This window comes from Colobus angolensis, unplaced genomic scaffold (assembly GCF_000951035.1).
Source record: "Colobus angolensis palliatus isolate OR3802 unplaced genomic scaffold, Cang.pa_1.0 Scaffold86, whole genome shotgun sequence".
NCBI lineage: Eukaryota > Metazoa > Chordata > Mammalia > Primates > Cercopithecidae > Colobus > Colobus angolensis.
In genome coordinates, this window is record NW_012122487.1 from 7773292 (window position 1) to 7791256 (window position 17965).

At 39.1% G+C, this 17965-nt stretch overlaps 1 protein-coding gene across 6 annotated transcripts in view; it reads left to right on the forward strand.

The window, feature by feature from the left end:
- The window catches only part of TTC39B (tetratricopeptide repeat domain 39B), a 129735-nt gene that overhangs the window by 95238 nt on the left and 16532 nt on the right, over positions 1 to 17965 (forward strand). For 5 of the 6 annotated variants that reach the window (XM_011930384.1, XM_011930386.1, XM_011930389.1 and 2 more), the window contains 7 exons: positions 1442 to 1509; positions 5405 to 5469; positions 12821 to 12926; positions 14249 to 14314; positions 16424 to 16532; positions 17283 to 17350; positions 17442 to 17501. In XM_011930384.1, coding sequence (XP_011785774.1) covers positions 1442 to 1509; positions 5405 to 5469; positions 12821 to 12926; positions 14249 to 14314; positions 16424 to 16532; positions 17283 to 17350; positions 17442 to 17501 — 542 coding nt within the window. Of the gene's footprint in view, positions 1 to 1441; positions 1510 to 5404; positions 5470 to 12820; positions 12927 to 14248; positions 14315 to 16423; positions 16533 to 17282; positions 17372 to 17441; positions 17502 to 17965 lie in introns of all 6 variants that reach the window. The other variant, XM_011930387.1, reaches the window with a different exon arrangement.

Consider the following 17965-nt stretch of genomic DNA (forward strand, 5'->3'; position numbering starts at 1 on the left):
CCAATAATACAGAAATACTCTATTTTCAGTCACATTCCACGTAAAAATGCTTTCTGCTTTCTGAGCTTTTATCAAAAAGCATTGACATGGATCAAGGATGGTAATCTCAGTGCACGTAGCTAGCATTGATCCAGTGCTAACTCTGTATCATGAGCTCTGTGTGCAGTACCTCATTTGATCCTTCAGCTGTGAACCAGAGGTGGTGTTAGTGGCCTTTATAAATGAGGAAACCAGAAGAGAGGGGACGAGGTCCTATAGCCAGTACATGGCAGAGCGTTTTTAGCAGCCCAGGCTATTAAATACCCCAGGCTCATTTACTTAAATATCATGCCAATTTGCATCTCATGGATAGAGCAAGAATCTGCTGACTTGTGTATGGAAAAAAGTAAAGATTTGTCTCTCCATTCTCTGCAAGTATAATGGGTTGTTGGGAAGCTAGGGTATGTGTTTTGGGGTACTCCACAGGCCCCTGGGATGCACAGAGCCCCACCTAACCCCTTTTTGAGAGTATCTTATTCTTGTGCTAGACATCTACATGATCAAATTAGCTTAAAACTGGGATAGTACTGTCTCTTTTTATATCAGATCTTCACATATGAGGAGTCTTAACATGGCCATGCAGGACGTTTCTTTTTCACTGAGCTCTAGAGAATTGCTGCTTTCTTTTCAGGTAGTTAATGTGTCTGGTTAGTGTCATGGTTACCGTACATTTATATTTTAGAAGCTAGCATTCATACATTTAATTTAGTTTTTTTCAACTTTTAAAACTATGTTAAAGTTGTTCTGTTTTGTTTTTTTTTTTGAGACAGAATTTTGTTCTTGTTGCCCAGGCTGAAGTGTAGTGGTGCAATCTCAACTCACCACAACCTCCACCTTGCAGGTTCAAGCGATTCTTCTGCCTCAGCCTCCCAAATAGCTGGGATTACAGGCATGCACCACCACACCTGGCTAATTTTTGTATTTTTGGTGGAGATGGGGTTTCTCCCTGTTGGTCAGGCTGGTCTCTGTCTCCTGACCTCAGGTGATCCACCCACGTTGGCCTCCCAAAGTGCTGGGATTACAGGCATGAACCACTGCGCACAGCCAAAGTTTTATGTTACTAATTAAGTTAAAAAATAAGTGGTTTCCTTTTTTTAAAAAGTGCTTTTAAATGTTAATTTTCCCTTGTGAGCTGAGTTTGGGTCTCTGATAGGAAGTGACTGACTCTTTGCAGTTATGTTTGAATGGGGATGACCTCCCTGAACACTTCACACATTCCAGGAAAATCTTCCTGACAAAGTGAGAACTGGGGTTATCATTCTGCTTTTGTGGAATCACAAGGGCCATCTAAGTTTTGGGGTCTTTCTTGGGTTAATTTATCTGCCAGTCTTTCCTGAGCATCACAGAGCAATCACTTTGGATGTGGGATTTTACTTAATATAATTTTGTTTGTTTTTCGTAGAGGAAATGCATGCTGAAATCTGTTATGCCGAGTGTCTCCTACAGAAAGCTGCACTCACGTTTGTGCAGGTAATGAATATTTGGCTTAGAATTCATATTGGCTGGGAAGACAGCCAGTGCTGCATAGAAAAAGGTGGTGCATTCTATGTCAAAGCTTCAGTTCTTTTGACTTAGAGTTGTAATGGCAAATATTTGTTATTCTGATAAACTTTGGCGGAAAAAAGATGCTAGAGAGCTTTGTTCCTCCTCTACTGCACTTAAGAATCTATTTCAAATTGCACTCCACTGGGAATCATTGCCCTTTAAAAGACTGTGTCTTTAAAGAAACTTTAGGCCAGGCGCGGTGGCTCATGTCTGTAATCCCAGCACTTTGGGAGGCTGAAGTGGGCGGATCACCTGAGGTCTGGGGTTCGAGATGAGCTTGGCCCACATGGTGAAACCCCGTCTCTACTAAAAATACAAAAAAAAAAAAAAAATTAGCCGGGCGTGGTGGCACATGCCTGTAATCCCAGCTACCCAGGAGGCTGAGGCAGGAAAATCACTTGAACCTGGGAGGTGGAGATTGCAGTGAGCTGAGGTCGCATCACTGCATTCCAGCTTGGGTGACAGAGCAAGACTCCGTCTCAAAAACAAAAAAGAAACTTTAAAGAAACTGCTTTGCAACCGCCACATCTAATTTTAAGATGCATCTGTGTGGAAATCGGGAGAATATTCCGCTTTGTACTTTCTACTGGTAGAGGCCGCACATGGGAGTGGCCTGAGCAGAGGAAGTGCCCCCTTTTACACCACTTGCCTCAGTCAAGTTCAGTTAGGCATACATGGAAAGTCCATGTACATTTTATTTTTGCCCTTCTTTCTGTATTCTAATTCCCCTTTCTTTTATTTCTTCCTTTGGAAAAACAGTTTTTTAAAAGTCACTAAACAATTAATCCTTTTCTTATGAGGCATTTTAATTTCACCTCTGGGCATTAGTACAGTCAGTACCTTGCCTATTTCTGTATCTTCCAATGCTTCTCTAAAACATAAATCTTCACATAATGGCTTCATGGGTGGCAGTGATGGCTACAGTGAGGGTGAGGTGGAGTAGAGATTGTACGAAATCAGAAAGAAATTCAACTGTAAAATGGAAAATCTTCCTCAATCACAGTCTTTTTTTTTTTTTTGTGGAGGGGTGCGGAGTGGTTAGAGCCTCATTCTGTCACCCCGGCTGGAGTGCAGTGGCACGATCTTGGCTCACTGCAATGTCTGCCTCCCGGGTTCAAGCAGTTCTTCTGTCTCAGTCCCCCGAGTAGCTGGGATTACAGGTGTGTGCCACCTGGCTAATTTTTGTATTTTCAGTAGAGACAGGGTTTCACCATATTGGTCAGGCTGGTCTCGAATTCCTGACCTCAGGTATTCCACCCATTTCGGCCTCCTAAAGTGCTGAGATTATAGACGCGAGCCACCGCGCCTGGCCACAATCTTTTAAATTATTTGACAGTTGCTTCTTTCTTTTCATGGAGGTTTACCTCTTAGGTTGGATTCTGGTTTAGCAAAATGGAGTCACTGTAGCCCATGACCCTGTTTCCTAAAACACAGACATTACAAAGGCTGGTTGATAACAACAGTCTTATTGCCTCAATAAGCATCATAATGATAGTCATGGAGGCCCAAGTTTTTTTCTGTTTTCCAAACAGGGATTTGGCAATCAAATCTGGGATTTGAAGGCTTATTTTATATTTGGGGACTTGAAATTAAAGAGATATCCATACTTGTGCCCTCTTCCTCATGCCTCCCACCCAATCATTTTTATATTCATGCTGCTTTAGCCTTTTAAAGATTGTGCAACTCCATCTCTTTCTGTCATTGTTCTAGAAGAGGTGCTTATCCACTCTTTGCTGAACTGTACAGCAAACTAGTGACTCTCCCTCTCTAATTTCTTTTACCTTCAGCTCATTCCCTATTCTGCAGTTGAGGGTTGAGTACCCTCTTAAAAACGAGTCTCTGGCTTGGTCACTTCTCTGCTTCAGCATTCAGTAGCTCTTATTGACTATGGCAGTATTCTGTATCAGAATATCACAAATGAGGGGAGTACTTTTTCAAACAAAACTGGTACCTCCTCTCTATGTTCCCTTACTGCCCCCGCCCCTGCCAACACACACACACCTTACAGGTGTCCTTGGATGCCGCTGACAGGGATGCATATTGAGTAGCATGGCTGGAGGTAGCTTTCTTCCTTGGTCATTCTCTTTGCAATAGATTCTTCAGCAGTGTAGAATTACATATGCACACGTGGCCAAACCCATCATGATCCTTAATGCCGCCCCGTCTTTCCACTTGAGTTTTACTTTGCTTACAAAGTTCACATCTGCTTTGCTTTTCTATACCTGGCCAGTTTCTAATTATTTTTGTGCTTAAAGCACCAATGCTTCCAGGAGGGATTTCTGGCCCTCTCCATGCTACTACTTTGTGTTCTCATGACATCCTGTGCATGATCCCATCCCCGTGTATGACTCCGTCCCTATGCATGGCTCCCTCTCCACGCATGACGCCCTCCCTTAACATACTGTATTACTTTCATCTGTTTTTGCATTTGGGTGCCTGGTATAAAATAGGCATTAAATTTAAGTTTGATGAATCCCGAAATGACATATGGTTTTTTTTTTTTGAGGCATATTTCAAGCTAATTTAAGAAATTCTTTTCTGGTTGGTATTAGATCTTATGTAATCATAAGATTCCTTAAATTAAGAAGATAAACATTGCATTTCATATCTATTGATTCTTCTAATAATTAGAACAATAAGTATTTTTAAGCAATTAATGAAATTAGTAAATGAAAGTCAGTTTTTCTTTTGCTACAGGAGGATGCTTAAGTACACAAGAAATACATATCAGAGCATTTTCTTTTTTTTTTTGAGATGGAGTCTCGCTGTGTCACCAGGCTGGAGTGCAGTGGTACGATCTTGGCTCACTGCAGCCTCCGCCGCCCAGATTCAAGTGATTCTCCTGCCTCAGCCTCCCGAGTAGCTGGGACTACAGGCACCTGCCACCATGCCTGCCTAATTTTTGTATTTTTAGTAGAGATGGGGTTTCACCATGTTGGCCAGGATGGTCTCGATCTCTTGACCTCATGATCCACCCGCCTCAGCCTCGCAAAGGGATTACAGGTGTGAGCCACTGCGCCCGGCCAGAGCATCTTTCTGGTATCAATAGACTAGAAAAACTTTCTCACTGGAAATGCAAAACATAGAACTGCCTCACTAGTACCATCTATTAGAGTAACTTCCTTCAAGTGGTTATTTGATGTTATTTATTGAGAGATTGTCCTAGAATCCTAGAATGCTGACCCCGAAAACACCATTCATCTAGGCCAACTGCCTCAATTTTATAGTCGATGACCATCAGATAAACAGAACTGAAGTGGTTTTGTTTTCCTAAAACAAAATTGCATAGTAGTGACAGCCACCTCAGAAACCAGACCAGTTATTTTGGGCCTGGAAATGTGTGTGAGTAAAATTCGCAACATTAAATAGACTCTGACTGCTAAAGTACTCTGTGAAAGAAGGACCATTGTCCCCTTTACTGGGTGTAATGTACTGGAAGGTTTGGCCTTAGAGCAGATTGTAAAGTCATGCAGTTTAGATTCTGTTAAACCCACAAGAAAACAGCTCGGTAGATGTCGATGTTTAGTAAAATGATTTGGACCACATATGGACCCTAATTGGTGAGGATTACCTCCTTAGTAATATAAAGTAATTGAAGGATTTTACAAGTATTTTCTTTTTGTTGTCCTCTAATGTGGAAGAAAAAGTACCCCAAAAACTTTTAAATGTAAAGCAAGAGTATGTGTTAATTTCAAAGTTATGTCCTCAAAATACTTTTTTTTGTTTGTTTTTGTTTTTCTAATCACACAAACACACAACTGTGGGGACAATTTAAACTTGTTTGCTAAATAATCTAATTTTTTAACTGAATTATTTTCAGGATGAAAATATGATCAACTTCATCAAAGGTGGACTCAAAATTAGAACAAGTTACCAAATATATAAGTAAGTTAAAAAGTAAGATGTGATTTGTAAATAATTCTGTGCAGTATACTCCTTTGTTCTTCACAGTTCTCCTAAATTAAGTTTGACTAGGAGTTTTTATTTCGTGTTGGTAAAAATGAACTTGATTTTTTGCTGAGTGTGTATTCAGTGTTATAGGACAACAGAATTTAAGTTTAAATACAATTTTAAGAGCAAATTAGTTGACAGTAAAGCTACTGACATAATTTCTGATTAGATAATTCGAGTTTCTCCTTTGAACAATTTATAAATTTAAAATTATAGTAATATTTTTGGTTCAGATTCCAGAGCAGCACTGCCCAGTAGAACTTTCTGCAGTAGATGGAAATGTTCAGCTGAGGTGACCATAGTGTTGTTCGTATTCTTATTGATTTTTTTTTTTTTTTTTTTTTTTGTGTGGAGTCTCGCTCTGCCACCCAGGCTAGAGTGCAGTGGTGCGATCTCGGCTCACTGTCAGCTCCACCTCCCGGGTTCACGCCATTCTCCTGCCTCAGCCTCCCGAGTAGCTGGGACTACAAGCGCCTGCCACCACGCTTGACTAATTTTTTGTAATTTTAGTAGAGACAGGGTTTCACTGTGTTAGCCAGGATGGTCTTGATCTCCTGACCTCTTGATCTGCCTGCCTCGGCCTCCCAGAGTGCTGAGATTACAGGCATGAGCCACTGCGTCCGGCCATCCTTATTGATTTTTATCCAGTTGTCTTTTATTTACTCAGTGTTAAAGTCTCTAAGTTCGAATCTAGAGTCATCCCTTTCTTCCTTTAGTTCTGTCAGTGTTTGCCTCATATATTTAGGAGCTCTATTGTCAGGCTCATAAAATATGTATTTATAATTGTTCTGCCTTCCTAATGAATTAACCTTTTCTTCATCTTGAAATGTCTATTTAACTCTGGTAATATTACTTGTCTTGAAATCTGTTATGTCTAATATTCATATAGGCACTCATGCTTTTTATAATTAGTCTTTGCATGGTATATATTCTTTTACTTTAAACCTATTTTTGTTTTCATATTCTATTTTTAAATATTTAAATTGTATTTCTTGTAGATGCACATAGTTGGGCAGTTGATATGTTTGCATTTTGCTTTTTCTCTTTGCCTCATCTGTTCTCTCACCCTTTTTTCCTGTCTTCTTTTGCTTTAATAACATTTTTAAAACTGTTGTTCTCTTAGCTGTACTCTTAATTTTTTTTGTGGTTGCTCTAGTGTTTATAATGTTCTTTTTAACTTATTACAGTCAACTTAGAGTTAATATTGTAGCACTGGACATAAATTGTAAGAACTTTGCAAAAGTGTAATTTCATTTACCACATTTTGTCCTTTATGCTTTTTTTTGAGACCGAGTCTTGCTCTGTTGCCTAGGCTGGAGTGCAGTGGTGCGATCTCAGCTCACTGCAACCTCTGCCTCCTGAGTTCAAGCAATTCTCCTGTCTCAGCCTCCCGAGCAGCTGGGACTACAGGCATGTACCATCACGGCCAGTTATTTTTGTATTTTTAGTACAGATGGAGCTTCACCATATTGGCCAGGCGGGTCTCGAACTCCTGACCTCGTGATCCACCTGCCTCGGCCTCCCAAAGTGCTGGGATTACAGGTGTGAGCCACTGCTCCTGGCCCTTTATGCTATTTGTATGATGTATAGCACACTTCAATATATTATAAACCCTACAATACAGTGTCAGACTTTCCCTTTAATCAGTTATATGCTATAGTCTTCTCTCTTTACCCATATTCTTACCATATTTCATATTCTTATCCAAAATGGTAAATATATTTCCTGTTTACTTTCAGACTGAGGAACTTCCTTTAGCATTTCTTATGGGTGTCAGCTTTTAACAAATTCTGTTTTCATTTATCTTAAAATATATTTACTTTTTACTTTTTCTTTTCAAGGTTATTTTTGCTAACTACAGTATTCTGAGTCGAGGGGTTTTTCCTTCTTTCAGCTCTTTAAAACTGGCTTCCCATTGTATTAAAGCCTCTATTGTTCTGTTTTCATTTGTATTATTGTTCCCCTATATATAATGTGTCTTCTCTTCTGACTTTTTTGAAGACTGACTCGTTTGTATCTTTGGGTCTCAGTAGTTTGACTAGGATGTGCCTAAGTGTGGTTTTGAGAAATTTGTGGTCATAATTTTTCAAACTATTTTTCTGCCCCATTCTTACTTTCTTCTCTCCTGAGACTCCTACTTTTTTCCCTTCATTTTCCACTGTGTAAAAATATGTTTTAAATGTATATTTTATATTTTTCCAGAATTTATGATAGTTATTTGTGGGAAAGTTAATCTGACATAAGCTACCCTGCCATTACTGGTAGCAGAACCAAAATTTAGTATTTTAAGAGGTGCTTCCATTGAAAATCCTTTCACAAAACTGTGTTTCATTCAAAATCCTGGAAAGGGGTGGTAGATCTTGGGTACCTGACATGCTGTTCTATAGATTTCTTTGTGAAGTATTTTTAGAAAATATAAACAAATGTTAAATTCAATGCTAATTACTGTTTTAGTCGTCAAAACTTAAAAATACTAAAGGAATTAAAATAGGCCTGTAGAGGCAAAGACATACAGGTATACCTCAGAGATATTTTGGGTTCCAGACCACTACAATAAAGTGAATATTGCAGTAAAGTGAGTCACAAACTTTTTGGTTTCCTTGTGCACATAAAAATTATGGGCTGGGCGCAGTGGTTCACGCCTATAATCCCAGCACTTTGGGAGGCCGAGGTGGGCAGATCACGGGGTCAGGAGATTGAGACCATGGTGAAACCCTGTCTCTACTAAAAATACAAAAAATTAGCTGGGCGCGGGGGCGGGCGCCTGTAATCCCAGCTGCTTGGGAGGCTGAGGCAGGAGAATGGCGTGAACCCGGGAGGCGGAGCTTGCAGTGAGCCGAGATCACGCCACTGCACTCCAGCCTGGGTGACAGAGCGAGACTCCATCTCAAAAAAAGAAAAAAAATATGTTGATACTGTACTGTATTCTATTAAGTCTTCCAATACCCTTATGTCTACCCTAATTGATAAACACTTTTTTGCTAAAAAAAATGTTAACAATTATCTGAGCCTTCAGCAAGTTATAATGTTTTTGTTGGTGGAGGTCTTGCCTCCATGTTGATGGGTGCTGACATTCAGGGTAGTGGTTGCTGAAGGTTGGGGTGGCTATAGCAATTTTTTAAAAAAGGACAACAGTGAAGTTTGCCATACCTATTGACTTTTCCTTTCGTAAAAGATTTTTCTGTAGCATATAATACTGCTTGATGGCATTTTACCCACAGGAGAACTTCTTTCAGAATTAGAGTCCATGCTCTCAAATCTTGCTGCTACTTTATCAGCAAAGTTTAATATTACAAATCCTTTGTTGTCATTTCAACAATGTTTATGGCATCTTTACCGGGAGTAGATTTTATCTCAAGAAACTACTTTCTTGCTCTTTCATAAGAGGCAACTCCTCATCCATTAAAGTTTCATCATGAGATGGCAGCAGTCAGTCACGTCTTCAGGCTCCACTTCTAATTCTAGTTCTCTTGCTGTTTCTAACACCTCTGAAGTTACTTTCTCCACCAAAGTCTTGAATCCCTCAAAATGATCATAGAGAGTTGAAATCTGCTTCTTCCAAACTCCTGTTAATGTGGATATTTTGACTTCCTTCCATGAATGATGAATGTTCTCTATGACATGTAGAATGATGAATTCTTTTCAGAAGGCTTTCTCTTTCCTTTCCCTGGATCCATTAGAGGAATCACTATGGCAGCAATAGCCTTATAAAGTGTGCTTCTTAAATAATAAGACTTGAAAGTCAAAATTACTCCTTGATCCTTGGGCTGCAGAATGGATGTTGTGTTAGTAGGCATGAAAACAATATAATCCTTGCATACATCTCCTTCAGAACTCTTAGGTGACTAGGTGCATTTTCAGTGAGTAATAACACTTTGAAATAATTTTTTTTTTTCCCTAGCAGTGGATCTCAACAGTAGACTGAAAATATTTAGTAAACCATGCTGTAAACAGATGTGCTATCATCCAGGCTTTGTTGTTTTAGTTATAGAGCACGGGCAGAGTAGATTTAGGACAATTGTTAAGGGCCTTCGGATATTTGGAACAGTAAATGAACACTGGCTTCCATTTAAAGTCACCAGTTCCATTAGCCCCTAACAAGAGTCAGCCTGACCTTTGAAGTTTTGAAGCCAGGCATTGACTTCTCCTCTCTAGATATGAAAGTTCTAGATAACCTCCTCTTCCAATAGAAGGCCATTTAGTCTACATTGAAAATTTGTTGTTTAGTGCAGCCACCTTCATCAGTGATCTTAGCTAGATATTCTGGATAACTTGCTACTGCTTCTACATAAGCACTTGCTGCTTCACTTTGTACTTTTTTTTTTTTTTTTTTTTTTGAGATGGAGTCTCGCTCTGTTGCCTAGGCTGGAGTGCAGTGGCACAATCTCAGCTCACTGCAACCTCTGCCTCCCAGGTTCAAGTGATTCTCCTGTCTCAGCCTCCCGAGTAGCTGAGACTACAGGTGTGTACCACCATGCCTGGCTAAGTTTTGTATTTTTAGTAGAGACAGTGTTTCACCATGCTTGGCCAGGCTGGTCTCGAACTGCTGACCTCATGATCCAGCCACCCTGGCCACCCAAAGTGCTAAGATTACAGGTGTGAGCCACCGTGCCTGGCTGCACTTTTATGTGATGGTGTCTTTCCTTAAATTCATGAACCAACCTCTGTTAGCTTCCAAGTTTTTTTCCTTCAGCTTCCTCACCTCTCTCAGCCTTTATAGAGTTAAAGAGTTAGGGTCTTCTTCTGGATTAGGCTTTGGCTTAAGGGAGTGTTGTGGGCTGTTTGTTCTATCCAGACCACTACAGCTTTCTCCATATCAGCAATAGGGCTGTTTTGTTTTCTTCTCACTTGTGCATTCACTGAAGTAGCACTTTTAATTTTCTTCAAGAACTTTTCATTTGCACTTACAGGTTGACTGTTTGGCACAAGAGGCCTAGCTTTCAGCCTGTCTTGGCTTTTGACATACCTTCCTCACTAAGCTTAATTATTTCTAGTTTTTTATTTCAAGTGAGAGAGGGGAGACTCTTCCTTTCACTTGAACACTGAGAGGCCACTGCAGAGTTACCAATTGGCCTAATTTCAATATTGTTTTGTCTCAGGGGACAGGGAAGCCTGAGGAGAGAGATGGGGGAGCACCCTGTCAGAAGAGCAGTCAGAACACACACAACATTTATTGAGAACTTTCTCTGTCTCATATGGCTGTGGTTCATGGCCCCCTCAAACAGTTACAGTAGCAGTAACATTTAAGGTCTCCCATCACAGATCACCATTAACAGGTGCAATAATAATTTAAAAGTTTGGAAATTTTATGAGAATTACTAAAACATGACTCTGAAACACAAAGTGAGCACGTATTTTTGGAATGTGCTCGAATACACTTGCTCAACACAGAGTTGCTGCAGATCTTCAATTTGTAAAAAATGCAGTACCCACAAAGTGCAATACAGTGAAGTGCGATAAAACAAGGTATGCCTTTCCATGTCAGTGAAATGAACCGCAGGGTTTTTGAAAGAGCGTGTGTGTGCACACATGGATTTGTGGTGTGTGTGTACACATACACACCTGGGAATTCAAAATATACTAAATTCCTTTATATACATAGGCCCTTTCAAAACAGTGAAGAAAGATAGGTACTTTAGGAAGTGTTTTTAGGAAAATTGTTCCTTTTATGGAAAAATCATTAAGACGAAAAAAGTCCATATAAGTTTAATATTAAAAGATTTAAAAAGAATTCTAGCAGGAAACAAAGTATTTTTATAATTCTTAAATATAAAGACTTTAAACTTTTTTAATTTTTGTTTTTTCACTTTGAAATAATTTGAAAATTTTTACAAAAAATTTCCATATAGCCTTCACTCAGATTTACAAATGTTAATACTCTGCGGAAGCACCTTACAATGAATAAAATCAGGACACTGACATGGATACAGTATTAATATTTACTCCATGGTCTTTACTTACATTTCTCCAGTTGTCTCATCAATGCCCTTTTTCTGGCTCAGGATCCAACCTGGGATCCTGGATACTGAGTTTAGCTGTCATGTCTCCTTAGTCTCTTTTCATCCGAAATAGTTCCTCAGTCTTTGTCTTTAATGATGTTGACACTTTAAAAGAATAAACTGGTCAGTTATTTGATGAAACAACTATCAATGTGGACTTTTCTAACGTTTCTTCACGATTAAATTCAGATTATGAATCTATGGCAAAAATACCATAGAAATGATATCATTAGGTACATGATGTCAGTTTCAAAGGCCTTTTAACCATGGCATAAAATCAGAAATCAGAGGAAATTCACTGAGCTGACCAAATAAACATTGATCATTTTATTTGGCAAAATACACCATAATAAAAAATAAATGACTCAGGGGAAATGACAGCAGGGGATACTTGTAGGCTGGTGGGCATCTGAATTGACTCTCGAAACCCTTAAATTTTTTGTAAACTGGAAGTTAGGTCTATAGGCTTGCTAGATTCAGATTAAAAATATTTGGCTAGACTGGATCACAGGTGTAGTTGCACATTTTATAATTGCATCACACCAAGTGATACATGATATCTCATTATTCCTTATTAAAAAAAACTTGTCAATTTGATAAGCAATTCCCAATTATTATCAATTTTTATATTTTTGTCATTGTTTTAGTTTGTATTTCTCTGGTAAAGATTTGCCTTTTGAAGATGATGTGAACAGGCAAGAGAGAAATACTTAGAAAATATAGTGAGAAGTTGGAAAGATGTGCATGGATGGAGCAGGAAGGAAGCAGAGGACAAATGGGGCCATTGTGATGGCCTTTGCTTTGTTGTTTTCAGTCTGTCCTGGTCCCAAGCCCTAATTTATTTGGTCTGTTTGAGATGATGGCAGTCACACTGAAGTTCAGATCTTCTTGCCAGTAGCATTTCATTTCCTTGGGCTGCAGTGTGTGCAGTGGTTGAGGAACTGAGCCCTCTCAAGCGGTCCACCATCAGACGCTGCTGGAAGCTGTGGGATGGCAGCCTGTGGTCCTGTGGCTCCTGGCTGGTGCTTGCCAATGGATGAACCCTCTCTTTAAGCCCAGAAACACTGGTTCTGCTAGACACTGTAAAAATGAGCGTCTCCTTTTTCCTTGATGATTATTACCTAGTATCCTTAAGAGTAAACTCAGCACAGCATCATCCATTTAAAATTTTGATGGTATTTTAATTAATGACATTTATTTTACAGTATGTAATTGTAAAATGTGATTTAATATTTATTTTCAGAGTCATGGTCAACTTACGCTATCACTTTTTTCCTTCAATTCAGAGAATGTCTTTCTATCCTGCATGAAATTCAGAAGAACAAACTTCAGCAGGAATTCTTCTATGAGTTTGAAGGGGGTGTCAAGCTTGGCACTGGGGCCTTTAATTTGGTAAGGAAGTCACTATATAGAAACCAGAACTTTTGCAGAAGAACCTAAGGTTATCTGTGCCTTCTCCACTGCATTTGAAGCTCATCCTGAACCTCTCCCTGTGTTGGTTGACAAACAGCTAGAGTGGGGTCAGTTTTCTGGCACTGTGACCCAGTGTGTTAGGAAGTTCCACACATGCTCAGAGTAGCTTTGGATTGTAAAATGTAAGGGAAGCGTGTGGCACTCTGAATAGACTAGTAAGGTTTTGGTAACAAGGAACAGTGGAATCCATTTCCATTTCCACATTGGAAATATTGTTGCAATGACAGTGATGGCTCTGGAATTGAAAATATGTGAGGGACCAGTGTAACTTGAGGAATGATTTTTGATGATCCCTGAGTAGATGAAGTCTGAGTAGTAATCTGTCAAATTCCAATATGTTATTAAGAGATTTTTAAATTTTGTTGATGGTTCACTGGAATTAGTGAAAAAATAAAGTGGTCAAGAGAAGTATACACGAGTGTATGTGCCGCTTTGGCCACTTTGCTCACGAACCTGAGGGTGATGAATGGGAAAGAGGCTGACTGGTAACCACAGAATGAACCATCCTATCCAACTGGTTGTTACAATCCTCTTCTGCTAAGGTCATCTTTTGATGTGTATCCACATGGCAGCATTTTCTGCCCATTCAGGAAGATCTGTCCACATACTTCTTCCTCAGACCTCTTTGTCACCAGTTTTCCAATCATGTTCCTTCCAAGCCCCTGCCCATCCAACCAAACCATTGTCTACATCCCCTGAATCAGCATATATAATTGCACATCTGACCATTTCTCCTTTCAAGCATAGTGCATAACCAGGTGCACTGCCCAAGGTTCTGCCCACTGGAAGGATAGTCCCTTACCACTGTCCTTCAGGAATAGCCCAGAGAGAAGTGGTAGTGCTGCAGCTGTCCACTTCTGGGTGGTGTCTACACATCACACAGACTATGACTGATTTTTGCTTCTGGGAAAGGAAACTAAGAAACCTTGCCTGGACGTGGGCTTTGAGGGGTTGCCTTTTTGTCACTTCATTACACCACGTCAAAGTTCCCACTATTCTATAGAGCACGCTGGAAAGACCAGCCTTAAAACAAAACTTTTTAAAGGTTCATTGTCTTAGCTAAATAAAAGTTATTAATAAGTGATTGTTACAATATGTGGTCACAGAAATATCTGGTGGTTAAAACTTGTTTCCAATTTTTCACATTATTGAAGCATTAAAACTGTAAGTTGTTAGTTTAAATTTGTTTGCAGTTGGAAACACTAATACATAAGTACATTGTATATATTTTTTTCTTACAGATGCTGTCCCTTTTACCAGCAAGGATTATCAGACTACTGGAATTTATTGGATTTTCTGGAAATAGGGTACAAATTTAATTTTATCTTAATTTTGACAGGGAAGATAAAATATTATTTATTGAATATGAGGGCAATGGAACATGTCTGCATAACTGGCTTGATAATTATTGGCAATTTGTTTGTGGGACAGAAAATAAGCCTTTGATTCTTGATCACATTTTTCAGGAGTTAGACGTAGTTTTTCTGTTGAAAGTTAAAAATGTTCACCCTTGTTATCCAAATTCTTGGATGAAAAATTATGTGTTGCTAATATTGCTTCTTGCTAGATCTTATTACTCTCACATGCTTTCCTATGCTTTCTTAATAGTTAAGCAGCCCCAGAGTTGCCCTCCTTAAGATGAAGAAATTAGCTGGATTTCCCTGTCTAATATTTTATGATTTTCATGGATCAAATACGATGCAGTATTTTGGATTTCCATGTGTTTCCACAAGTTTCTTTATAAAACTAAATGACGAAATATGTTTTTCATGAGTTTTATTTATTAAATGTCTGTGCGTTTATGATTTGGTAGTGAGTATATCACATTTATTAACCATGACACTTAATATGCTATTATAAGAGTTGCCTCATGGCAAAAAGTGTCGATTAAAAAAGCAGGTTTTGAGAAATGTGTGAGAGCAAGTATAAGTAGCTATCGCTTTTTTCCCTGTTTTTTCTACTGTCCATGTTCATGAGCTATGGTGTATTTATGGCGATTCCTTCATAATGTTGTCCATTCTGACTCTGTGTTTCATGGTCACCCTTCTCCTTAACCGTTCACCTCCTACCTGATTCCTTCAGAGGCTCTCAACTGCCTCTCGAATAAAGTTCAAACTATTAATGGCTTCAAGGACCCCATGGTCTGATTCTAGCCAGTGTTTCCAGCCATGCTACCCATATTCCTCACGTTCCCAGTACTCCTGTTAAACTGGGCAATTGGTTGTTCCCCAGCAAGTCCTGTGCTTTTGTTTCCATGCTTTTGCTTTTCTCTGTTTTGGATATCCTCCCCAACTGGCTTCCTCCCAAATAATTGTCTCTCAAGAGCCCCTTCATCCACTAGGGTTGAGATAAATGCCACCTATCTCACAAAACTGTCCCTCATACTCCCTCAGTGAGGCTCAAGCATTCCTGACTTTCAGAATTGTCTATTCTTCTTACAGCTCTCTCCATATTCTAATAAGGTCATTGTGTTCACATACTGTCTTCTCTATTTGATAGAAAGATCTTTGAAGACATAGACCATGTTTGTTCATACCCGCCATAGTGCCTTGCACTTAAATCCTCAAGATGTTTTAGTGAATATTTCTATCAGAGAAATAGAGTATCTCCATGAAATGAACACAGCCCTTTTCTCTCTTTAGGATCACATGATATAAAAGGATTTATGAGAATGTCTTATGCAAGTTTAATACGGTTCATTTCTAGTTAGGCATTACCACCATTCTTGTTCCTTTAAAAAGAAACTCCACCTTCATGGAGGATAAGGATATATGAACTAGCATTTTAAAGTTTCTGAATAGACCAGGCATGGTTGCTCATGCCTGTAATCCCAGCACTTTGGGAGGCTGAGGCAGGTAGATCGCTTGAGCCCGTGAGTTTGAGAGCAGCCTGGGTAACATGTTAAAATCCTGTCTCTACAAAAAATACAAAAATTAACTGGGCGTGGTGCTACACACCTGTAGTCACAGCTACTTGGGAGGCTGTGGTGGGAGGATCACCTGAGTCTGGAGAGGTAGGGGATGCAGTGAGCCATGATTGTGCCTCTGTACTCCAACCTGGGTGACAGAATGAGACTCTGTCTCAAAATTATAGAGTTTCTAAATAGAAAATCAAATACCATGTTTTCACTTATAAATGGGAGCTAAACAATGATACATATGGACATACAAAGTGGAATAATAGACATTGGAGGCCACCAAAGGTGGGAGGGGTGGGGGAAGAGAGGGTTGAAAAATTACCTGTTGGGTATGATGTTCACTCGTGGGGTGATGGGTACACGAAAAGCCCAGACTTCACCACAGCATAATATATGAAATCTGTACTTGTAACCCCCCGATATATAAAAATATTTAAAAAGTTTCCGAATATGATTTTCCAGCCGTGTTCTCTTTCTAAAATGCATTTAATTCCCGTAGGAGTTGGGCCTCCTGCAGTTACGCGAAGGTGCCTCAGGAAAAAGCATGAGGTCTGCACTGTGCTGCTTAACCATCTTAGCTTTTCATACTTACATCTCCCTAATACTTGGTAAGATCTGGATTAGATTGTTTCATTGAACATTGATTATTTTGGCCAGACATGGTGGGTTACACCTGTAATCCCAGCTACTTGGGAGGCTGAGGTGGGAGGATCGGTTGAACCCAGGAGTTTGAGGCTGCAGTGAGCTATGATCACGTCACTGCACTGGATCCAGCCTGGGCAACAGAGCGAGATCCTGTCTCCAAATTAAAAAACAAAACAAAAAGTTGATTATTTTTAATCTGAGTAAGTAAAAATTTAGAAAGATCAACAAAAGCTAGTAGTTCATATCTATTTACTTATTTTTTTTTTCTTGAATAAAGGTAGAAAATAGTGTCCTTTGTCATAGTGACATTTAGCAGAGGGAGTAGGGCAGTTTCTTTCATTAAATAATTTTCATCTGTTCTCAGCTAAAATTTCTATATTAAGGTGATCTATTTTACTGTATGTTAGATTTCTTTGCAGAAAATGAAATTTTGGGCTAAATAAGTTAATATTGCTATTAAAACCAGAAATTCCAATTAGGAATCTGAGACAGCCACCTGCATTCTTAAGAATTAGTGTGTCCTAGAGTTTCTTAAACTAAAGTTGTAGGTGAGACTGGTCTTTATTTTATTCCCCAGTTATAAAAATGATGAAATAATAGTTTTCATCTTTTCCATGAGTAAGTCTTTACTATATGTTAATGAAGTTTGGAGAGTTAGTTATAACTATCCCCATGTCTTATGAAGACTAAGGTTTTTCCTGTTAAATTTCTAGGTACAGGAGAAGTGAATGTTGCCGAAGCAGAGCGTCTCCTGGCACCCTTCCTCCAGCAGTTTCCAAATGTACGCTTAGTATTTCAAAGTGTATGTTTCAACCATAATTAATCAGCCAGTGTTGACTGTTGAACAGTGTGTTTTCTTCCTTGCTCTGCAGGGCTCACTCGTGTTGTTTTATCATGCCCGAATAGAGTTGCTGAAAGGGAATCTTGAAGAGGTAATTTATTAGGTGGGAGTTATTTGGGGGAGTTGTCTGTATGGTGGAGCTGTGACCTACTCATTCAACAAAAGTAAACTTAGCTATATGGACTAGACAAAAATAAAGAAAATAAACAATATAAGTAAAAAGCCAAAACTTTAACTTGTACATACATTCTATTGTATAAAATCTATGCAGTGGATTACTGAATATAGTCTACATTTATACATAGAGTACATTAAGCACTTTAGGGTAGTATATACCAAATAATAAGCTCAGGGATTTTCAAGAAACTGTGACTGTTGTCAATTTCTGCATTACACACTGACTTTGGAATCTAGCTCTTGCATGACATGCAAGTCTACTACATGTGGGCTCCTTATCAAAGGAAATTATTCACCAGTTCCTTCAAAAAAGGAAGTGTTGGGGTCAGAAGTAGAAAAGTAAGGAGCCATTTATGGATATACATTCACAAACCATTT